At 37.4% G+C, this 15629-nt stretch overlaps 1 protein-coding gene across 1 annotated transcript; it reads left to right on the top strand.

Moving 5' to 3' along the window:
• The first annotated feature begins 8227 nt into the window (after positions 1–8227).
• Positions 8228–11597, top strand: LOC134221662 (odorant receptor 10a-like). Its single transcript, XM_062700852.1, has 6 exons — positions 8228–8567; positions 8627–8816; positions 9351–9729; positions 10281–10379; positions 10463–10615; positions 11547–11597. Exons 1-6 carry the CDS (start codon positions 8228–8230, stop codon positions 11595–11597), a joined length of 1212 nt encoding a protein of 403 aa, XP_062556836.1.
• The last annotated feature ends 4032 nt before the right edge of the window (positions 11598–15629 follow it).

Genomic DNA, 15629 nt, shown 5'->3' on the forward strand with positions numbered 1-15629 from the left:
GCGTTAAATATATGCACTTATGCCGTTATCCGCGAGGCATATGTTTTTCAACTTATTATTGTATGTAATAAAAATCCAAATTATCACACATGTTCTGCTAATCTGTAATAAAATCAAACATTATTTGAAATATAATGAGCTTCGCTTACCACGAAAAAATGTTCCATGTTATTGTTTGGTTAACCTTTGATACATTGGGTGCGCTGTGTGATGCTAGGAGGGGAAATCGAAGAAAATTTTATAACAAACTCTGTGACGTCATCCGTCATCATGTACACTGGATTCTGTTTTTAGTTACACTCATCCTAAATGTTTATCGCATATTAATTACCATGTGATTTTCCTTAGGGTTATTTAGAATTTTTTCAAACATGTTGCAAAGACTTTGGTGGCAAAGTGAAGTCACACGATCAAAATTGCGAGCGAAAGAAATAGTGTAAAAACATAATCCTGTGTATTTAAAAAGGTTGCTAAGACGGGACATAAACGACGCACAACTACTTCCATTGGCTGTTTAATACACTAAATGATCTCCTCACCTTCTTTACATCATATTGTGTCAATATGCGCCCCCTAAGCACATCTTCGAATTTAACGACGATAACAATCGAAAGTATGTATTTCGAATGTGCTAACCACTAATTTAACTTATCATCTATAAGATCCATTAATTACGTAACGCAAAAATTGACCATTTTCAACCCCTCTCCCCCCTATGTCACACTTTTTGTATGAAGCATATAAAATTTGGGTATGGATTGTCACACTTCGGGCAACCCCCTCCCCCTCTACGCGTTACGTAATTTATGGATGCTCCCTTAGGGTAACGGTTCCAATAGTGGAGGTATTAGTAGATCCACAGAAGTAAATATTTTTTTTAAATTGATAATTATGGGAAATTTACAGCTTTAATATCTTAGTCAACAGATAAACTAATAAATGTGCTAACAAAAACGAGATAGATGTCACTTAACATCAACAATTATCAAATATTGCTTGCACCACTATGGGTCTCCTTCTTCTTCTTCTTCTTCTTCTTCTTCTTCTTCTTCTTCTTCTTCTTCTTCTTCTTCTTCTTGTTCGTCTTCGTCGTCGTCGTCTTCTTCTTCTTCTTCTTCTTCTTCTTCTTCTTCTTCTTCTTCTTCTTCTTCTTCTTATTCTTCTTTTTCTTCTTTTTCTTCTTCTTCTTCTTCTTCTTCTTCTTCTTATTGATATTACATCCCCACACTGGGACAGAGCCGCCTCGTAGCTTAGTGTTCACTAAGCACTTCCACAGTTATTAACTGCGAGGTTTCTAAGCCACGTTACCATTTTTGCATTCGTATATAATGAGGCTAGCACGATGATACTTTTATGCCCAGGGAAGTCGAGACATTTTCCAATCCGAAAATTGCCTAGAAAGCACGACACATCAGCTGAAACCATCGTAAAGTGTATAAATATGATAAATCTCATTAAAACCCCACTACCTCCACTATTGGTACTACCTCCACCCCGTACTGCTAACCGTTTTTAATTAAATTACTCCTGGAATTTTTGAGAAGAGTTCAAAAAAACTTCCCGTATGCTTCCCCGTGCAATATTTTTCAAATATCACCCTTCGACTTCTTCTCCTTCATGCAACCTTCAATCGTCAATTTAAACAATTGTTTTCAGATTAAGTACTCACACAAAAATATTATACACGGAAAATCAAACTTTTCTGAGTGTGAGAAATAGATGACTGTGAGAGAAAAAAATCTCGCAAAACTCTTATAAAGTGCAAAAAGCGCAATACAAACAGGAATTTTACTTTGTTTTTAAATTAAATATGTTTTTCAAACAAACATGAATATTTTTGATTCAAATGGATGAAATTTGTATCCGTGAGCGCTGCGTTTTCGCGCAAATTCAAACCATGCGGGTTGAAACGCGCCAGCCCAAAGTGTAAACAAACAGGCAGCAGTAAAACTGACAGAAAAATCAAGCATCAAATAATGAAAAACCCTATTTTCGTTTCCACTCAAATGGAAGCTTATGAAACTTTTGTTTTATTGTCGTGCATACAAAATATCCCAAGTAACCATTCAGTAGTTAAAATCGACTTTATTTCGGTTCTATAGCTGCATTAAAAATTTGGGGTTGTATACAAGACACGACCGCTCGACGTAAACTACGTAAAACCAAATATAATACACTGAACCAACTATTCCGCCCTATATAGAAGAGAAGGAACCATCCCACGACAATACTACCCAGCTACCCAGCTTAGCAACATCTTCCACTCTATGAAGGAGTAGGGACTCCACTGTCTAGCGGCTGGGCTGGGCCACCCCATTCATACAACCCAGTTCAATAATAGATAATACCCTAAAAGTAGGCAATTACCAAGGATTGGAACGCGCTGTATAAGGGATGCATGATGCATGAAAGAACTAAAATTTTCAATAGTTTAGCGTTGATAATCAATAGTTTCAATACTACTAGCAAATTGGTGGAAAGTTTACGAATCGATTGATATATAAATCATTAAAATCCATTGAAAGATAAAGGACCTATTAGTGTTACAAATCTTACATGATTTCGTGACGGTCTCCAGTTTTGAAATTCTCATTTGACACCCTGTATCAGAGTCTTCCCCTTAGACGTAGTTTACGTCAAAACCTGGTCAACAGTGCTAATAAGCCCGAGATAAGCCCTACATTATACCGTGCACGCACCATACTTTGCGCAGTTAAGGAAATGCAAAATTGAATCAACTCGTACAACTTACAGAAAGCAGCTATTTGCCTGAAATAGTTTCCATGCTGTAGTATTATTATCATATTATTGTTTGAGAACTCAATTTGGTACAAAAATTTGAAATAAATAGTAAATTGAACTTCAAAGCAGACCCCTTATTATGCCTAACTTTGCGCACATAACTTAGAAAATTTCCAACACGAAACAAGCGTATATCACACAATTTTTCATCCAAATTTTATTTTTTCAGCTAATACTACCATTACAATTCATGATCATTCCATTTGTAGGCATATTTGAGCATATTTGAGAATATGAGAATGCCCAGTATTATTTTCTTATGATTCGACATACTTAGTATGTTTTCACGTCTGTTGGTGTATGTATAGTAGACTGATTCAAATTTTGACTTTTTCGCTCCCCTGTGCTTAAACGATTACATTTGCTGTTTTAGCAATCATCCTAATTTTTCAGCTAATTTGGTTGTAATTTGAGTGAGCACGTGCAATATGAAGTTTGTATGAAAATCGATATGAAAACAGTAACTTTTGGGCAAACCGTTCCACAACGCTTCCCATTAAGCTTAAAAAACATTGGCTACATAGCAAATTTAGCAAGGAAGCAGCTCATCTTTGTTGCGAAACGATTTGATGCTTACAATAAAAGTTATTAAGGAAACGCTGAATCGTGGGAAATTCAATTTAACACGTAAAAGAATAACATCAATATCAATAATGAGCATTTTTGTTTTCTATATAACTTTGCTTACAAAAGTCAAATCGCTTCACAACAACAACTGTCTTTCAGCTTAGGAAGTGTTCTATGAAGTCGACGCGTTAATTGTATTCAAATAGTTTATGGGCCACCTCACGAAACGATCTTTTACATCAATGGCGATTTCCATAGTAATTCTCATACAAACTTCAAATGACGTGTGCACAATCAAATTACATCCAAATTAGCTAAAAATTTAGGAGGTTTATTTAAATGGCAAATGCAATCGTTTAAGCATCGGGGTGCAAAAAAGTCAAAATTTGAATCACTCTAATGTATAGCCTCATTTATGTACATTGGCCACAGCTTACAAAAGTTACAATGATATGGAAGCTAATATCATCTTCCAAACTTGGACGTACATGTTCATGATAGAATTAATGGGTATAAATTGATAGTTCCGTTAGGATACTGCATGAAGAATGTTTTATTGTCGATTTGAAAGCGAGCGGATCTACTCATTTAAATGAGTAAATCCACTTATTCTTCCAAAATGGGTGAATTTTTCTGCAGAGAGAAAGAGATAGCAGAGAAAAAGTACCCATTAATGAGTAAACGATTTTTACCGGGTAGCCAGTGGAGATATCAGCTTCCACACTGATATTCTTCCCTCCCCTTTCATACGGGAGCTTGGCAGAAGGAAGGTCGTGTGATATGTGCCATCACAAATATTGCCCTCCGCTCGCTTTCAAATCGACTTCTATAAAAACATTCTTCATGCCTGCCGTATCCTAACGGAACTATCAATTCTATACTTTCGCCTCTAATTCTATCATGAACATGTACGTCCAAGTTTGGAAGATGATATTAGCATTTCCATATCATTGTAAATCGTTTAACTTCACGTAGAAGTAACACACACGAAATCATTAATTTAGTTACAAAAGTTCTTTTTTATGTAAACCCTATTCCGACGAGGTATATCATAAATATTGAAAATAACGAAGAAATTCGAGTTGTGCGCAAAATTTGGTACACTGTATTGAAAAATTGTTCCTAACATTGCGCATCATATATTTTAACAAAAAATGTAAATAGCAAACCAAATTCTCATGAGATGGCTTCAACAATATTATAATTATTGGGTCCATGTGTAATCAGTTATCAGCGATTGTAAAAATTTACAAAAAATACAGTTTTTCGGGTAGACTGTCACTTGTCATTTGTGCTAAGAACACGCCATTTTGGTCATTTTCACTGTTTTCAGTACAAGTTTCGACTATTAAAATGAAAAATGTGTCATTTAACAGCGAAAAAACGCATGCACTGTTATGATAACATGTATATTGTGCTGACAAGTTATAATTATATTTCGAAATTCAATTTAAACGCATTCTATTACAAAAATAACCGCAAAATGCGGGCTTGAACGCTAGAACACTTGGTGAAAGGGTTTGGTTTGAGTACTGTGAGTTTGTTATCTGATCCATCTACAAATTGATTGGATCTGTTGCTAGCAAGTGATAAAAACAGATGGTTGCCACCTGCCTTCATCACAAGAGCGGGAAATGATAAAAAAGAAATACAAAACCATGCTGAATCCGTAATTATGAAACTTTTTGGGTTCATGGCGCCTATATAAAAGGTTTCTTTCGATTAATAAATATCCCTATAGAATAAATCAACAGCTAATATGAACCATTTATCCGGCAATTTCCATGCAGTATGATTTAGTTATCTATACAAATGTAAATCATTTACTGCAAAGCATACAAGGTAGGCTTTAAAAAGAATATCAGCTTCAAATGCGAGTAACAGAGACAGGTTGTAAAACTCTAGGCATTATTGTTATTGATTTCACCCAATCGTCATACATGATAGCTCTAAATTGGTTTTGACAGTTCCCTTATTCGGCTTGTATCCACAGGGCTGATCAGCTTTCCATCAAAGCGTTAAATACCGATATATACGGCTTCTTTTACTGCCTGAAGTGTATACTGCCAATAAGCTTTTGAAAAACACATATACAGCTTATAAGCACTGAAAAGCTGCTTTACGGTTTACATAAGGCTTATTACAGTGCTTAATGGTTAGCTGGGATGTTTATTCTATAATTTATTGTGCATTACGGAGCCAAATCACTATTCTCTAGTCACGGAACATGTTTCACGCATCCAAGAAATTCCTGCAGTAAGATCTTAAGTTCTACATGAGTAACCAACGATCTATCGGACTGTTTGGAATATGGTATAGGGGAAGGGCCGTTTGGCTGCATACCGTTCGACCAAAGGCCACTAGACCGAAATTTGTGGCCGAATATACCATTTGGTTACAGTGTGGAGTGAGAAATTAGGAGTTAGAAGTGAGACGTCTCCATTCTCACTCCTCATTTTTCACTGTAAAAGGTGAGAAACACGAAGTAAGTAGTGAGACGTTTCACTACCCACTTCGCACTACTCACTTTTCACAGTGAGAAGTGAGAAATAAAACGTCTCACTTCTCACCCCTCATTTCTCACTGCTTACTGTAAAAAGTGAGAAGCGCGAAATTAGTAGTAAGACGTCTTACTACTCACATCGCACTACTCACGTTTTACAGTGATTTGTGAGAAATAAGGAGTAAGAAGTGATACATCTCACTTCTCTTTCCTCATTTCTCGCTTCTCAGTTTTGACTTTCCAAATGATCTATTCTGCCAAGTGTCTCATTCGGCCAAGTGTCCCATTCGGCCAAGTGTCCCATTCGGCCAAGTGTCCCATTCGGCCAAGTGTCCCATTCGGCCAAGTGTCCCATTCGGTCAAGTGTCTTATTCTGCCAAGTGTCCTATTCGTCCAAATGTCCTATTCGGCCAAATGTCCTATTCGGCCAAATGGCCTATTCGACCAACTGTCCTATTCGGCCAAATATCCTATTCGGCCTAATGGTCTGTTCGGTCAAATGTCCTATTCGGTCAAACGTCATATTCCGCCAAATGTCTTATTCGGCCAAATGTCCTATTCGGCCAAATTAACCTTCCAGCCAAATGACCTATTCGGCCAAATGACTTTCGGCCAGATGGGTTTCGGCCTAATGGTTTGTTCGGTCTAGTTTCATTTGGCCAAATGGCTTTCGCCCGAATGGGTTTCGACCAAACGACCTTTCCCCTATGGTATTTGCTGTTTGTGATAGTAGAATAGAATGTGTTCACAGCATAGGTTCTCGATAGTCCAAGAAACCTCTTGTGTAAGGCCATAATGTCTACAAGAGCCATGACATATATAAGGCTGTTGTTCTTAATTATTTGATAATTTCAAACTTGTTTTAAAAAATCTATTTTTGTAGAGTTTTTTTTTATTTTTCAAACGGTGATATCAAATGTTTCAATCATTTATCTATAAAGCAAGCGTATGTAAACGCCTTAAAGTAGTATAGTTGGAAACCCTCACACTGAGGGGATGTGCATCGATTGTTTCGAGAAAGGCATCATCACCCGCTAGTGGAATTATCTGGGTTTACAACAATAAAAATCCAAAATTTTGAAACAAAAAATATGGATCAACCAAGAAAATAGAATTATTTATCCCACAATTATATGTACGAGTTCGAATTTTTGTTATTATATTTGTTTGATTAATTTTTTGGCAGCTTGCTATGAGTATGAAAATTAATGTTGATTTTTTTTCCAAATTTTGGCGAAAAATAAATACAAATTCATCCGAATGATAAAACATTCAGAAGCAAATTTAGTCAAGATGAAAATATCTAACTCACAATAATGTATTAAACATTAAACTTAGTATTTCCTTCCTTAGTAAAGATAAGTGAAAAAAAAAGATGAAAAATTAAAAGAAAATTGGAAATGAAATTCAATTTGTTTAGTGCTGAGATTTAAGTGACAAAGAAACGCCGACACCCTACAAATAAGTACTTGTGATAACAGAAAATAATAATTTATTCATTTCTTGGGAATGGTTACACTGATCAATGTTACCCCGGGGTTCAAAGATCCCCCGGATTACGGTACTGCAATTAAAAGCTGTCATATTGATCTGTTGTTGCAATTTTTAAATTATTCCATGAAACTGTTTTTACTTTGGTCCTTTAGAATAGTTAAGCGAGAATTCACCAACCTCTCATGGGCTAAAAAAGTATCCACTGTCAGAGCTAAGGTTAGGGAAATTTGACCAACATGAAGTCCATTTCGCTTGTGCACAATTATTGTTGTTTTTGGCTACTTACAAATGTAATATTTTAAATCAAATATGACCTCAATTACGATATCGTTTCGAATTTCGGGAAGTAAATCTATGTTTCGTTTGATAATTTCAGCAAAAGTGAATATTTTGAAATCGGAACAAAAGTCACTTCGTCGATAAAAAGAAATCATCGACAAAGAAAAATCGATCCTAAGGTAATTGAAAACCCAATTGTAAGGTGAACTATCATTAACTATGATAAAGAATCATAGACGCCGAGTAAACCCTCAATTCTATCAGGACGTATCAATAATTGATTATCAGATTAAAAATCCGTGCAACCTGTTTGCTTCTTCTGGGCATTTTCAAGCTCACTCTATCTCTCTGAGGTCTCCTTGTTAACTTACATATGTAATTAATCATGATTCAACAGGTTGCAACCTTTTGACACATTTTCTCACATTAACCTATAGACATGGGTACCTTTACATTTTGTTTAGTTTACTTGTTCCAGAAACCATGCCAACGAAGCACTGATTAATTTGCATATAAATTCGCCCAAGTGATCCGATAGGCTAAGTCGTTTGGCTCATCTCAAACCAACAGAGTCGAAAAAAAATGCCTCGTTTTGATTTTTCAAACGGGGCGGTTCAATACCAACCGTTGCAATTGCAAAAGCGAGTGCTCCGACTGATTGGCTACTATCCGGGTGACGATCGCTTGGCCCATTGGGCTTTGATTTTCGTACTGTTGTTCCATTACGGCTCTCAAATATTCCTTACCTACCTTGAAGGTAGACAGTCATATATCAATCTCAAAGGAGGCGATCTCCAGCAGGCTCTGGAAGTTATCTGTGTCGCTCCGTCCCGATTTGGCGGTGTAATAAAGTGTTTTATCCTGTACTGGAAGCGTAAAGAACTGAAACAACTGTTGGATATTTTGGAGGGTTTGTTTGAACGTAAGTAAAATACTGTGTTCTGATAACAGATTTAGCAGGATGGACTATTTATCACTTAGGTAAGAATCCTCGAGAAAAGAAAATTAATCGATGGGCTACTTATTGGGGCTATCAGTTCACCTACTGGGAGCTGATGTTCACTAATTTGACATGTGTGTTCTACTGTGTATTACCGATTGTTCTAATGATTTGGCATTTCGTTGATAAACCGGATGAACCCAGAATCTTCTTACTACCATTCAAAGTAGGGTAAGTCAATGCATCGTATTTATAAATTTGTTTTTTTCCATGAAATTGTAAATTATATTTATGGATTGTTTTCATAGCATGAAAAGACACTTGTTTGATAAAACTATACGCTACTCTGTTTCGGATACCCAATTTATTTACGTGAAGAGATCGAAATATTTTGCTAACTACAATTTAAAATATTCGAATCATCTAACGGCATTGCAGTCTTGGATAATCAACACGAAGGTTTAGTGGAAATCAAGTGAGCACCTAAGTGAAATTAAATAGTAGAAAAATCGCTTCGTTTACTTAGTTTAATATCCGATGCATACAATTTAAGAATTGCCACCAACAGAATATGTACCCTTTTACGACAAAGGATTTTGTAGAATTCTCTCTTTGAAGAAGACTCTAAATAGAGTCGGAACGTCAGAAAAAATCGAAAACAATTTTTTGATTATCCAAGACTGCAACCCGCCGTTAAAAGTTCCGATATAACAACATCAGTCAAACCCTCTCCATCATCATTCAAAATAATCATGTTTATTGCAGGCTCCTATTCAACTATCAAAAATCTGTTCTGTTCGAAATAACCTACGCCACGATGATTTACATTGCCTTTGTACCTATATTCATGATGGCCGGTAGTGATGGCTTGTTCATCGGGGCTTGTCTAATGGTTTCAAGTCAGTACAGCATCGTACGACAGGAGCTGGAAGATTTAAGCGAATCCTTAAAGGCTAATCATAATGCGGAAATTACTCCTGAAGAGAACGAACGTGTTTGTGCGAAGCTGGAATTGATCGCACAGCGTCATAACCAAGCAATAGATATCACAAATGAAATGTCACGAGTGTTCAGGCTAAATGTCTTCGCAAGCATTACAATTTCAGCACTCAAGATCGGACTATCCTGCATCACCATGATGAAGGTGAGTTTATGAAGATTCCATTACCATCTCGTCTAGCTCAAAATAAATTATTTAGCACAAACATTTATTTTAAATATACATTTCATAGTTCAACATTTACTCCGCGATTCGATTTTGTTTGGCAGAGAAAACGTCAAAACATTTTTTACACATACCGAATTCCCAGTTAACACAAAATCGTATATGATGCAACATATGATGCTAAAGTGGAGACGATATACGTACATATTGTTTAGGGAAGTACCTATATGGCCTCCACTTCAGCATCTTATGTGACATTATATACGATCTTGTGTTGACTGGGTTGTTGTTAGTTCTCGAGCTTTGATGAAATTTGTGATTTAATGGTATAGGAGACATTCCCCTCCCTTTCTAAAGCGGGTGTGGTCTCATACATCAATGGACACTGGTGATAAGAACTGAATGAATGAACTACATAACAAACAACTATTACTGTGACTGCAAGTCTGTTTGATTTGCTGTCCATAGTCCAGAAATATTTGAATAGACCAAAAACCATCTCGCCAAACTTTGCTATTCTCCCAATTTAGGCAGACCAATTCAACAAACTCATCTATGTATGGTACTCACTGGGGATTACGACGGAGATTTACCTCTACTCGTACGGTGGAACGCATTTGAATGAAGAGGTTTGTACCGATGATGCTATAATTGCACCGAAAAAACACTCCAACCTTCGCTTTTAAATCGCCGTTCAACGGTTTCGTTGCAGAGTGAAAAGCTAAGCGGAGCGGCTTACGATTTTCCCTGGTATAACTATCGAAAAAACGTTCGGAATATTATCCAGATGATGATGATCCGTGCACAGACGCCATCCCGAGTCGATGTGCCTTTCTTCGATGTTTCGGTTGTAACGTTCTCAACGGTAATTAGTCCTCGTCGGATTAAATTTTGTGTTATTTTTTTTATCATAGCTCCCATTGATTTCATCCCATTATAAACAAATTATTAAAACCCAGTTCGATTGTTTTCTTGTTTTGTGAATTTTTCAGCAGTGAGCACGCATGTTTGCAAACAGAACCAATTACGTTTGGAAAGTTGGTTTATTATTTAAAAAATATATCAGAAAACAACCGATTAAAACAATTGTTTTGGTCAAAATTTATTAGGGGGAATGACAGCTTTGGCAGGTTTTGTTCTATTACTGTCCGGGGGTTTTTTTATGACTGATTTTGCTCAAATTTGCCCTAAACATTCTTTACATATCAAAGAATATTGTGGCCAAATTTCATAAAATTCGGTCGACAAAAACCCCCCTGCCAATAATAGAACAAAACCTGCCAAAGCCGTCTGTTCCCCTACTTCATAAGAAGTTGCATATTTTTATTCTGATATCAATCAAATTTTTGCATCAATATAAGTTTTGCATCAGTAGTTAGCTAAGGTCTTAAAATTTTCATTGTCATGCACATGTCTTTAAACATATCAAATTCAATGAAGCTATGGCAAAACTGGCTAACTGTGCCCACAACCGGGCAACTTTCCCTATATAAATTAGACAAATTGTAGATTCCCCATAGTTGAGTGTGCGTTAATCCATAGGTAAAGCTGTAGTACTATAAAAAGCACTTGAATGGCGTGTTTTGAGAAAAAAGTGCTTTGAACCCACTATGGACAACTAACAATCTCAAGGTAATAAAACAATCTGATTAAAAAATAAAGCAGCAATTCCTTCGGTTCTTATTGCTAATATGCGTACTACCTGCTGAGAAACAAACGAGCCCATCTGTTTTTCTTTGGTTTCGTGTAAGTTCAATAGTTAAATCGCAATAGTGTGTCTCTCGTTCTATTTGTAGATTCTCCGGACTGCTGGATCCTATGTCACAATGATGAAATCTTTTATGTAAATCTGGAGCATATATCTTCATTAATTAAATATCAAAATTTTAATTTTTGAGATAAACTTTAGGGTTAACCTGCTGACAGGGCACGTGCCTTTTAGGTGCTCATGCGGAGCTTCATATAATAAACGCAATATTTAGCTCAGACCTTTAAAGACCAGACCATATTTGTCCCATATGAATATGAAATTCAGCAACGATGGGACTGATATGCGATCATAGGACGTTTAGCTGTATAACAAAATAGTTTTAAAAAAAATTACACAAATATTTGAGAATCACGAATCTTTACGGGATGTGATCCAATGCACCAAAACAAGTGGATTCGATGTGCCATTTAAAATAGAATTACATTAAACACACGGTAAATAAAGCGTGCATTACAACCTTAATTTGAGCATTGTTCTCGAGTGTGATATCAGTTTATACCTAGCAATGATATAGCAAAAATAAATGCGTTTTTTTTTTCATGATGACATTTGGTCTATCCCTTTTGTATCTTGTCCCACTATGAAACTAGTCACATAGAAAAAAAATCCATGTTGTTAAAAGACAATTTTCTAAGAAAGTTGACTTTTAAATTGAATATCAAAAAACAAATAAAGCAATTTTTTAAAATGTATAATTTTCCACATGAAATAATAAATTGGAAAAAAGATCGCGACGCAGCAAGAAGAGAGTATGATAGCATAAGTGCAGAAGAACATGAAAAAAAAAAATTAGTTTAGAGAGTTTTACGCGACAGCCAAGCAATGGCCATTTCGGCTCTATTCGTGTAATTCTTTCTATAGGATCTTGATTTCATTTGTAATTTTAATCCTCAGGACTTAACCTTAGTAAGATGTTGGGGTCAATATGACCCAAAACGAAACTTCAAAGTAGAATAACTTTTTACCTGATAATCCGATCGTTCTGAAATTTCTTGACTTTTAATATTTTGTGGAAATGAAGCATCTGACATGAAAAAAGTATTTTAAGGTGCAACAGGAACGACCCCACAAAAAAAGTTACGAATAAGATGTTAGGGTCATATTGACCCAGAAATGTAATTGCTTATAAAACAGTCAAATTATAACCGAATTACAAAGTTTATATACCGTTCGAAAGATAAACTCATCAATTTTGTGGCTATGTGGTGATATGCTGGTTCTGGAGACAATGGCCACCGGGAAACGACTTCCACGGGGACCTTGTCGGTCATATAAGGGGAGCATAAAAAACGCTTCATATATGCCATTCGATCGCTAATTCTTCATAGATTCTCTTAAAACGGTAATAAATGGTCTATGAGAGGGCTTCCGACGAAAGTGGCCACTCCTGGTACATGCAAGGTGCCCCCGGGGAACCCGCAGGAGGGGACATTTCCGTTTTAGCACCAAAATATGCCGTGTGGCGGCTCTTTTGTCATGATTTTCCACCAAACAGATGGTTATGCGCTTGAAATCGATAAGTGACCACATTGGCCACTCCTGGTACATGCAAGGTGCCCCCAGGGAACCCGCAGGAGGGGACATTTCCGTTTTAGCACCAAAATATGCCGTGCGGCGGCTTTTTCGTCATGGTTTTCCCCAAAATAAATGATTATACGCTTGAAATCGATAATTGACCAAATTGGCCACTCTTGGAGCCTATGAGGTGTCCCGGGGGAACCCGTAAAAGAGGACATTTCCGTTTTAGCACCAAAATATGCCTTGCGGCGGCTCTTTCCTCATGATTTTCCACTAAACAAATGGTTATGCGCTTGAAATCGATAAGTGACCACATTGGCCACTCCTGGTAGATGCAAGGTGCCCCCGGGGAACCCGCAGAAGGGGACATTTCCGTTTTAGCACCAAAATATACCGTGCGGCGGCTCTGTCGTCATGATTTTCCACAAAATAGATTGGCCACTCCTGGTACATGTAAGGTGCCTCCGGGGAACCCGCAGGAGGGGACATTTCCGTTTTAGCACCACAATATGCCGTGCGGCGGCTCTTTCGTCATGATTTTCCACAATGATAGACCACAATGGCCACTCCTGGTACATGCAAGGTGCCCCTGGGGAACCCGTAGGAGAGGACATTTCCGTTTTAGCACGAAAATATGCCGTGCGGTGTCTTTTTCGTCATGATTTTCCACAAAATAGATGATTATGCGCTCGAAATCGATAAGTGACCACATTGGCCACTCTTGCAGCTTATGAGGTGCACCCACCAAACAGATGGTCGTACGCTCGAAATCGATAAGTGACCACATTGGCTACATTTGGAACCTATGAGGTTCCCTCGGAGAACACGTAGAAGATGACATTTCAATTTTAACACTATCATATATACCTCCGGGTAACCCGTAGAAGGGGACATTTCCATTTTTACACCAATATAAGCAGTGCGGCGGCTCTTTTGGTGTTTTCCCACTAAACAGATGGTCGTGCGCTCGAAATCGATAAGTGATCACATTGGCTACATTTGAAACCTATGAGGTTCCCTCGGAGAACACGTAGAAGATGACTTGATGACTACTCTTGGAACTTTTGAGGTGCCCTGCGAACCCGTTGGAGAGGACATTTTCATGGTTATATCAAATGTACTGTGCCGCTTGCGGCATCTCTATCTCCATGTTTTCCAAAATATAGATGGTTATGCGTTTGAAATCGATTTAGATCACATTGTCTACCCTGGCCAAAAGTCTTCAAAAAGTTAGTTATGCACTTGAAATTGTTTTTCATTTGAAATTGAGTACTGGGTCAAATTTAAAAAAAATAGTTTCTGGGCTACTGTGATGGTTCCTTCGAACAACTCTCCAAGGATTTTCTATTCCACATCTCGATATTACCATTAGTCGATGGTTCCTTCAATATCGACTCATAGAAGCTTGAGGTTTTCACCGATCGCCGTGGACAATGATATGAAAACGCAACATTTTGATATAAAAAAGAAAATCTCTCCTTCTGTGAGACTCCTGCGGGTACCTCGTAGGTTGTAGATATTAAGTTTAGAATGAATGACCTATTTGATAGAAAAAAAACAAGAATAATCTACCTAGTGGTGATGGTGCCTTTATCGTTCGTTCAAAAGGGTTGAGAAATATATAAGAAAAGTAAAAAAAAAAAACTAAGGTAGATAGCTCTTATTTTTCATATTTGTTTATTTGCATTCTAAAATTTCCTGCTAAACGCAACTTATTGCAAGCCAATCGGATGAGCATAAGCGCCAGAAAAGTGATTTTCCCATGCAGGTGCTGAAATTTGTATTTTGTCCATAGATTCGGAGCCAATAGTCCGATCTTGCCAATTTTCAATAGGAAACAAAAGGGCAGGATTTTGCGTTGAATGCTATTTAATGCGAGCAAATCGGATGAGGAAAAGTTCCTAAAAAGTGAGTGAGATTTTGTGTGCACAGACACTTTCAATGGATTCTTCGCGGCACACCACAATTACCGAAACTGGGCCTGGGTTCCCCCGGGTTGATATTAGATTTCAAGAGCATAACCAACTATTTGATGGAAAATTATAGTGAAAGAGCCGCTACACGGCATGTCTTAAAGTAAGATAAGAGTAAGCACGGAAATGTCCTCTCATATGAGCTCCACGGCGGTACTTCATAGGTTCCAAAATGGAAAATGTGGTCACTTATTCATTCCGGTATAAAATCGGAAATGTCACCATCTATGGGTTCCCCGTGGGCATCTCATTGGTTCCAAGAGTGGTCAATGTGGTCACTTATCGATTTCAAGCGCATAATCATCTATTCTGTGGAAAATCATGACGAAAGAGCCGGCGCATGGCATAATTTGTTGCTGATACGGAAATGTCGCTTTCTACGGGTTCCCCGGGGGCAGCTCATAGGTTCCAAGAGTGGCCAATATGGTCAATTATCGATTTCGAGCTGAATAACCATCTCTTTGGTGGGAAAACACACCGAGAGAGTCGCCGCACGGCATATTTCGGTGTTAAAACGAAAATGTCCCATTCTACGGGTTCCCTGGGGGTCCCTCATAGGTTCCAGGTATTGTCAATGTGGTCACTTATCGATTTCAAGCGCATAATCATCTATTTTG

Source organism: Armigeres subalbatus, chromosome 3, assembly GCF_024139115.2.
Source record: "Armigeres subalbatus isolate Guangzhou_Male chromosome 3, GZ_Asu_2, whole genome shotgun sequence".
Taxonomy (NCBI): Eukaryota; Metazoa; Arthropoda; class Insecta; order Diptera; family Culicidae; genus Armigeres; species Armigeres subalbatus.